The sequence below is a fragment of the Pyxicephalus adspersus genome, chromosome Z (genome assembly GCF_032062135.1).
Source record: "Pyxicephalus adspersus chromosome Z, UCB_Pads_2.0, whole genome shotgun sequence".
Taxonomy (NCBI): domain Eukaryota; kingdom Metazoa; phylum Chordata; class Amphibia; order Anura; family Pyxicephalidae; genus Pyxicephalus; species Pyxicephalus adspersus.
The window spans coordinates 77,294,923-77,304,493 of NC_092871.1; the positions used below are offsets into that span (position 1 = coordinate 77,294,923).

The 9,571-nt window shown below is 37.2% G+C and overlaps 1 protein-coding gene across 8 annotated transcripts in view; it reads right to left on the reverse strand.

Moving 5' to 3' along the window:
- Nucleotides 1-252: 252 nt before the first annotated feature.
- AKNA (AT-hook transcription factor) overlaps nt 253-9,571 on the reverse strand; it is a 49,652-nt gene continuing 40,333 nt past the window's right edge. For all 8 annotated transcript variants that reach the window (XM_072431284.1, XM_072431285.1, XM_072431280.1 and 5 more), the window contains exons 19-22: nt 8,477-8,578; nt 7,655-7,756; nt 5,207-5,330; nt 253-3,294 (exon numbers count right to left, since the gene is read on the reverse strand). In XM_072431284.1, the coding sequence (XP_072287385.1) occupies nt 3,054-3,294; nt 5,207-5,330; nt 7,655-7,756; nt 8,477-8,578 (569 nt within the window). In that variant the 3' untranslated portion in view covers nt 253-3,053. The remainder of the gene's footprint in view (nt 3,295-5,206; nt 5,331-7,654; nt 7,757-8,476; nt 8,579-9,571) is intronic.

Sequence of the window (9,571 nt, forward strand, 5' to 3'; positions counted from 1 at the left end):
AAATAAATTACATGGAGCACCAACACATGTAATAAGTCTTGAGATGTGTAAACACATTCATGTGAACAGGCTCAAGCTGTTGGATGTCAGTTTTTTGTCTGATTTCAGGGAATGAGGTTCAGGAAAAAAAGGGTTAATTGTGTTAAAAGGATGTTTTGACTTTTAACATCAGACTCCAAGTAATGTACACTTACTGTTTACTGGTTTACTCTATAATGTATTACTTTTAGAAACAATTACTGAAAATAGGCATGATTTGAAAAAAACTTTTATTTTATTAATAAGAACCAAATGAGAAAAATATAGCTCTAAATTTTTGTTCATTCACAAAAAAGGAAGCATCATCGTACACACACACAAATATGGTTCCTGGTAAAAGCTGCCATCCTGAAAAATTCACAGATAGTTAAAAAGTGTAATCTTTTATTAATGGGGAAGAGTGGGAGAGTGCATGTAAGATTTGTATATCAACTAAAAATCACATAATCTGAAAAGTCAAACTAAATCAACTGCAGCATTTTAGCAATAAATACATTAAATATTATGAAAGTCATCATGGCAACAAAAGTTGTCACTCATTACTGGACAAACAAAAAACATAATCAAAAAGGACATATGTTGATCGCTTACTTGGTATACCCACCACGCACCCATCAACCAGCCCAATCAAACATTGCAAATCATGCTTTCCCCTGTTCAGAAAGGCAATGATGTTTTGTAATAAATAATGCAGCACTACCATCAGCTGCTGGAAATGCTCCTGGCTGATTTTTATTTGCCTGTCATAGGGAGGTTTATGGTGACACTTGCAAAGAACAGGAATTTTCTAATCAATGATTGACTTATTGATCAAACATCGATCAGCAGTGGCCCCATTTTCAAAATATTTTTGTTAGATTTTTATTGAATGTATTGTCTAATCTACAGAAAATATTGCATACTGTATGGTCATCATTTAAAAATATGTTTTTTGCTGCAGAACAACAGAATGGTCCAATGGTCTATTCAAATCCTATTCAAAATATTAAAGATAGAACAGTTCTAGCAGCCAAAAGAAAATTTCATTGCATTCTCTAGGTTTCCTGTAAGATCTATTCCTCAAACACACAAACATAAATTATTACAGTTTTTAAAAATCATACCAAAATGTGTATACAAAAATATAAATACAGAAAAATACAAAAGCATTTTAGTTATCCAAGTAAGATCAGTGCTTTAGTTAAGAAAGAAAAATCATAAGGGTAAAAAAACTAGACTAATAAATATCCAAAATGTACCATGTACCGAATGTGCCAAAATGTATTGTAAAAACTGTATAGTACCTAAGACAATGGTATTATGTTTATCGATTGGAAGAGTTTATAAAGAGAGTCCTTGTCTGAATATTTGTTCTTTATATAGCCCTTTATTTTCAGGATGTGCAAGTTAAAGAGCAATACAGGGGATGTCACTGCAATCCTCCTGAAAGAGTATGTTCCTAATTCATGGCATTTATGCAATGTCCATGTGGAAGCATGTGTGTTAACCTATTGTTCTGCAGTGCACAGCACAGAGTATGCTAGGATGCCAATTGTTGTTAATGGCACTCTAAACATACCTTACCAATGCACTGCAACACAACCTTTTTTGCCATGTGGTGTATGTTAAAAAATGAAGCCCGCACTACATTTTTTTTGCAATTTACTGCATTTGGCAGCATTCAGGGCCATTTATGACTAAGCCCATTTAGTCTGAAATGTGTCAGAGTGGTTGGACCCTCCAGAAGTTATTACATTATAGGTGAGTAGTTCAGTGTGCTGTTATATGTGCTCATTTAAAATAGTGGTCACTGGGAATCACTTATGAGAAGAATATGGAAGGAGGGGATTACTCACCTACTTCTAAAAATGCTAGTTGATGTGTTGCTAGGGTCTTCTAAATCTGAAGTAAAGAACAATTAGGACAATCAGAAAAATCTGAAGTCCTTTGCAATTTCTATGTCTTATCAGCTTAAATGATTGCAGTAAGTCAACCTTACAGCCAGGCTTAGAATTTTAGTAGAGATGTGAGAAGAAGTGGTGTTTCTGTTGAGAGACCTAAAGACAACATGAACCCTCATCATTCTGATTTGTTTCTTGGGCATTCCCTACGTCCAGGTGTGCCAGATACCTGTGTTTTCTGATGCTAGTTTCCTCCTCCGACCCTCCTATGTCACTACTAAGTCTTTAACCGATTAGTGTGCAACAGTGACCCTACTGGAACTAGGAACGCTAGGGAGAAATTTTGAGCCAGCAGCACTGGAAGGGATGATTGCTAGTGAAAATGGGCCTATGGAAAGCTGAATGTATACTGTTTTCTACTGCAATGGATCTGTACTGGGCAGCATTGGACAGCACAGTGTAGCAAATCCCTGTGCGCTTTAACAAACCCTAACTAAATTGCATAGAAATTTGTTATCCTGAAGTTAACCTGCCAGCCCTGCAATGGTCTTTAAAGCTAAAGACGTTGACTAACTTAAGTTCAAAACTGACTCGCACAAACCCTGGGGTCTGGGAGGTGCAGCTTACATGGTTGCTTTGACCAGGACACAAAGTCCCTTTTGGAGACCTGACAGAATTTCCTTAACATTACATTTGAATACAAGATCTCTCTAATGGGTGGCTCAAAAAAGGCATGGATATACATTTTTGTCACAAAAGAATCCACTGCATGTGAAGGTGTCCTATATATGTAGGGCATTGTCAGACCCTGCAGAAAAAGGAAAGGTGCTGATGTTAGGATGAAGAGGGTTATGGTTTGTGTAAGATTCAAAGAGAGTGATGGACTGGAACAAAATCTGCCACCTTCCATCTTTGTCCTGGCACCTGTCCCTTCTGTATTTATTTCCAGCGCACAGTACTAGCTTATGGCAAGAGGAATGCTTTCTATAGTAAATCAGTAACTTACTGCACCGGGGCTTTATCTGAAAAACACACAAAGGTACCCTTTAAGGAAATAACTCCAGCTACAATATTCATTCACAGCTATTATTCAGGATTGTGCAAATTAATATTTATGTAGGAATCTTCTGATTCTCAGAAGAGACAGGAAGTGCGAACACTACGTTGCATGCTGAGTTCTGTGGTCAGAGATTGGCACATTCGTTTGCTGGTTGTTTTCAGTTTTTTGGCTGCCTCTAATGCCCGGCTCAAAGGGTAGCTTAAGTCATCCAGTTCTAAGATGTCTGAATTAGGGAAAGGAGCCACAGAGAATGAAGACCGCATGTCAGCAACATTATACCCAACGGGAACATAAATGCCAGGTGGAGTGCTGTATCTGAAGAGAGGAAAGACTGGTCAGTACATATACAAAACACATTGAAATACATTTAATGAACTTGGTTAGATAACTAGTACCAGTGAAAAAATCAAGTCAGTCTCATCCACCCACAGATTTTTTTGCTCCTTTCCTAACAGAAGTTTCTTCTCAATGGTCATGAGAAAGCTGACGTGGCAGAGAAAAACTGAAAGGAAAGTTTTGAATGAATGGGATTAGCCTGAAAAATCTAAAATTCTGGATTAGGTGTTCAAGAATTGCTGGTCTACTGAGACCTGAAGGCCCAGGGCAGGATGGCTGAGTATAGTTTTTTGCACATCTAAGCAAAAAAATTAAAATGTAATATACTGCAGCTTCCCAGTTCCTTAGAGTTGTAGTTCTTAGGTTAGCACTTTTTTCCTTTATTTTTAACTGGTGATCTTGTAAATAACACAGCTTCTGCTGTGTACTCCCCACTATCTATAGAGGAAGCCATGGTTGCTACCCAGGCTGGACATAAATATGTTTATTTTTGGTCATCACATCCAAGAACTGGTGAGCTACAATATACTACAATATTGTCCTTGGGTTTAGTTTTGCTTTATTACCAAACTTCTTCCACTCCAGCAGCAAGTGCATGTTAAGGAGTGCAGCTTGCTCACCTCACCCCCCTCATTTTTTATACTGACAATGTATCACCATATTATTATTATTGTACAGTATTTATATAGCACCATCATATTACGCAGCGCTGTACAAAGTCCATAGTCGTGTCACTAACTGTCCCTCAAAGGAGCTCACAATCTAATTTCCCTACCATAGTCATATGTGATTAATGTAGTCTAAGGTCAATTGTTAGGGGGAAGCCAGTTAACCTAACTGCATGTTTTTGGGATGTGGGAGGAAACCAGAGTACCCGGAGGAAACCCACGCAGACACGGGGAGAACCTGCAAACTCCATGCAGATAATGTCCTAGCTGGTAATTGAACCTGGGACCTAGTGCTGCAAAGGCCGGAGTGCTAACCCCTGAGCCACCGTGCTGCCCATATCTTTTGGATTGGTAATGTGGCAATACATTGATAAGCTGTCTATCCTTCTATTCTCTCTTCCTGTTAGCAAGCTGCCAGTGTAATTTGAAATTCGGTACAGAATGATTTGCTCATGCTATCCCTGTCTCATTATGGTTCTCAGACTGGCAGTGCCTTTGGTATCTCACACTGCAGATTATATACTGCTACAAGACAAGAGAAATTGAGTGTAGACAAATAGCAAAGAATACTGGAAATAAATTCCTATGATGTACATCATAGATCCCAAACTGTGTATACTAAGAGCCCATCTTTTTCATAGAGGATAATTCTCACGACCTGTGATCTCTCGAATGTGGGATCCTAGGTGGTGAATAAGGGTTCTGTTGTTGGGTGGATTGTGAATTGGTATGATGTAACATGATGATGAGCACAAAGCTTAACCCCTTTTTTGAGGAGGTTCAAGAGATTTTTGGCAACTTCAGTTTTTGCTCTTAAACAATACTATTTTTAAAATGACAGAATTGTCCAAAATATGACACTTGCTGCATGAGCAAAGTGGACTGTCCTCCTGCATTACTGCTTTATTACAGCTGGCCTGTGAAACAACTTCTACACTTACAGATACAGATACATGTACGGAAAAAAAAACTTAGTTCTGATGTAGATAAAATTTAAATTAAAAAGATTCATACCTAAAAGCAAACCCAGCAGGAGCTGGAACAGTGATATTTTCCAAACCTTTTCTAGAAGCTGAAGTAAGAAGTTTTCAATCTTAAAATAGTTTACCACATGCTGCTTTGTGATAAAGAACAGCATGTACAAAAGAGTGCATGTAAAAGGTTTTTTAAATGTCATTGTGATTGTCATGGCACTGTGATCAGTCATGAAATGAATAACTTACATGACAGGAGGGCTGTAAGGCACCAGTGGACTGGGTAAGTAGTTGACTGGAGGTGGATGACTCATATACCAGTGCTGGTAATGTTGGTGCCTTCGATGATGCTTGTTTTCACCATTAATTATTCCTGTAGGAAAAAGAAATCAGAAAAAAATATTGAAAAAAGATATATATATATATATATATATATATATATATAAATATACTGGTAATATATACAATTGTGGACCTTTTCATGCAAGGTTTGCTTTCAAGAATCAGTCCATTCAAAACTAATATTTTATTGAGTTGTTGTGTTCAAGCACTTTTTTCCTTTTAGGGGACTCTGGATGTAAAATCTATTTAATAAAGGAAGCTGACAGAAATGCATTGGCTGCCAGTATGGTCTCTTTTTGGAAATGCTAGTTGCCTGGTTGTTATGCTGTTCCAGTTTCTGTGAGTGATTTTGAAAAAAAAAAACATTCAAGCTAGAGACATCCGACTATTAATTTTTTTAAAAGAAGGTCAGCAGTGACAGCTTTTGTTTTCCTAAATACAGGTTCTATTTTTTATACTGTGGAGAGTGCGGCACAAGGTGGTAACACTTCAAAACGAGCGCCGACACCCGTTTTGCAGGGACGAGATGTACGGGGGTTGCCCGGTGACGTCAGTACATGCGTCGCTGCGGGCGGGAGGATCGGCGGGAAATTCAAATAACTTTGTATTGGATTCAATACAAAATAGCTGTATTGAGTCCAGTACAAAGAAGTATTCATAAAATATATATATAATTATATTATATGTAGTATACAAGCTACTGTAAAGTTACATTACATGTTTTTTTTTTAACAGATTTTTGTGTTTTGTTTTTTAAAGTTTATTATTAAAAGTATTAAATATCAGTGAGTTATGCCTAAGAATTACAGCCTACAATGAAAAATAAATTTCCATGCAAAAAATTGTACTGCTTTTTGGATGGATGTTTGGAGGGAATTAGACAGCTAGGGAGGTTAATGCACTTTCATCCATATGTAATTTACAATATTGCCTGTAGGTGTCCCTGCATAGCTAGTCACACAAAACCACTACAGAATCAATTTCTGTTTACAGCTCATTCCCGTTTTGCTGTGCATTTTGTGTTGTGTCAAAATCTTCTCATTTTCATTCCTATATGTTCCAGGCCAAAAAAAAATGCATTAATTTTTTTCCCCACCACAGTGCAACTGAATTTTTTTTATTATGTATGTATGCATGTATGCATGTATGCATGATCCTAAAGTTCAGCTTTTTAATGAATGGATATATTAACAATACTTACATCTGCTGAGGTACAATTGATCGTGAAATTGCTTCAAAATCAATAAACAGCATTTTTCTTGTTTCATAGCAGCAGTTGTATTTTAAAGCACTATGAAACCAACATCAATAACATCTCAGCAAAGATAACATTTGTTTTCAATAAAATGGATGAATTTGGAGTTCTTCTTTAACAAACACAAACATGAAAAAAATTGATTGGTGTCCTGTTTTGGGGAACTTCTCTAATAAATGTTTACCTCTGCCCAGCAATTTCCATTCACCACCGCATCACAGATTACACTATCCCTAATAAGTAATTATTAATCTTGGATCCCTGCTCATCTCTGTTCCCCAATCCTCTTAAAGCTGTACTGTTCCTTATAATTAAATTATACTTCAGATCCCATCTCACCTCTGGTACAACATCCTCTATTAAACCCTAACTAATATCTGCACCCTACTTATACCTATGTAATGTCCTTGATCATTAATTTATACTCCCTAAACCCTGGTAACCTCTGCTTACCAACCTCTATTTAGTCCTTCCTTTAGCTGAAGTCTGGCTTTTCAGTAAATATTAATCAGTAAACCCTGTTTTTCTCTGCTCCACAACCTTTTCTCTCTTATATCTCTCCTTAGAAGTGATTTATACTCCCTGATCCCCGTTCACCTCTGCTCCCCAACCCTTTTTGAGCCCCCCTCCTATATCTGTATGCTCCCTTATTTATACTGCTTAAACCTCTGCTCAACTTTTACAGTTTCTGCTAACCTCTGCTTGCCAACTTCCATTCAGGCATTCCTATAGCTCTTCATTATAAGTAATTATATATATATATATATATATATATATATATATATATATATATATATGTGATCTAAGTTCAGCAACATCTACTTAGTCCCTTTTATATCAGTTCTTGCTCATAAGTAATTTGTACGCCTAAACCCCGCTCACCTTTGCTCACCAACCTTTACCTTTTTAAAAAAATGATATATTTATCCTTTTGTAAAATATCCTTTAGTTTTCTTTTGTACATTTATGACTTTTGTAATAATATAATTACAGACAACAAATAATCTCATTCTAGAACAGATGCACATTTACTAATCTCTTATGAAACCTCTTTCTATAGCAAGCAAGATGTACATTTCTAGATCCTAAAATAAAATTACCAGTTCTTGGAGCATTATCAGATCCATTTTTACTCTTGCAATACGGACAGGCTGGGTGTGTGGGAGGAAGACTTTCATCATCCTTTGATGTTTTTATGGTTACTGCAGAAAACAGTTATGTTATAAATAAATCATTAAAAAAAGAACACAGTAAGGATACAAAGGGATGGAGTGTTCTGTACTCCAATACCATTTCTGGTACATTTTAATGTCCTATCATAGTATGCCTCATATAAAGGTTCATGCTGCCCACAAGAACAAATTCATACTCAAATGAGTGCAGGTTAGAGAATGAGAAGAAACATGTGATTGCTTGCTTTACAATAGAATCAGCTTAGTGCCGATAACAGACATATGAATCTTTTAATTAACAATGCATATGTATACAAAAAATGTTATTCTGCTTAAGCAGTCCATGTTATGTTTTAGCACCAAACTAAGGTAGAGGGGTCAACCTATATAGAGGCCCTTACAACATAGGTGTGGCTATTGGGGAGCAGCTTCTGTGACCACAGGGGTAGCTAGTACTAAGGTATCCTGACCTCCATCCAGGAAGTATAGTACAGAGGTAGATTTTAAGTAAACTACATCTATCAGTGTCAGGACTCCTCTTCTACGTAGCCTTCATTCTTCAGATCTTCTCCTAATGATATCACATTACATAAAAAAGCTGCAGGAGCTGAAGTAAGGTGAGTGATAACGGACAGCTGAACAAAAGAGGGGGACCGGATGCTGGGAAGGTAATTTACTTTTAATCCACTCTTGCTGGGCTACTCTGAATAAGGGTAAATTAGATAATTGTTGGCTGCAAGTAGCTCATACCATGCTTCCTTCTTTCAGATTCTTGGCATCTCGGGCAATGTGACACATTATCATGTTCAGTTGTTTGAGTTGGTAGGGGATCTGATAACTGGTACCGTGTTCCTGAGGAAATGAGAAAACATAACTTAAATAACCCTGTTGGAGGAAAAAGGAAGAAAGAAACAATGTTGAAGTGTGGGAATCTCCTAAAAGGTAAGAGACGACATACTTACATGGTCTGCTGCCTATTAATGGAATCTTTGCACTCTGCCCCACAAAACCACCTGCGGAATCTACAGATCTAACAGTGAATGTCTCTGTCCCTCTCCATACTCAAGTCATCATGTGATCTGAGTGTGTCAGATGTGAAGATTCTTTCGGCAGCTTTGCCATGCAGCAGAGCAAAAGTTCCAAATAAAAGCATCAAACAAGGTAACTAGTTAAACTACAGAAATAATGATTTGTAAGAATAAGAATCAATGTGAATTGACTTCAAAGTCATGCTTTGGTCTAGCATGACCAAAGCATGACTTTGGTCATGCTAGATTTGCTAGAAATATTTTAGTATTCTCTCCCTAGCAGCTTCTACTCCTCTTTCCTTTGTTCACCCTTTCCAAGTTCCTTTGACTGTTTTCAGTCACTGGAAAGTGAGGAAAGGAAGTTGTGTGTTAGCTCTGAGTCACCATAAAATGGTTTTCAAAATATAATAGCTATGTAATCAGTGAGAACTCTCTAATATTGCATTAGCATTTGACCTAAAAATTTGGTTAAAATTAATATACAGTTAGGTCCATAAATATTTGGACAAAGACAACTTTTTTCTAATTTTGGTTCTGTACATTACCACAATAATTTTAAATGAAACAACTCAGATGCAGTTGAACTGCAGACTTTCAGCTTTAATTCAGTGGGTTAACCACCTAGCCGTTAAGCCCGACCTTCGTACGGGCAAAAAAAAAATGGCTAGGATGGTTAAGCTTGTATTTTTGTCACATCCTTACCTCCATGGTCCCGCTGTGCACATCCAGTGTCGTTTTCCTATTCCAGCGTCGTTTTCCTATTCCAGCGTCGTCCTCCGTCCAGCGTCGTCCGTCGATCTCCCTCTCCAGCGTCGGG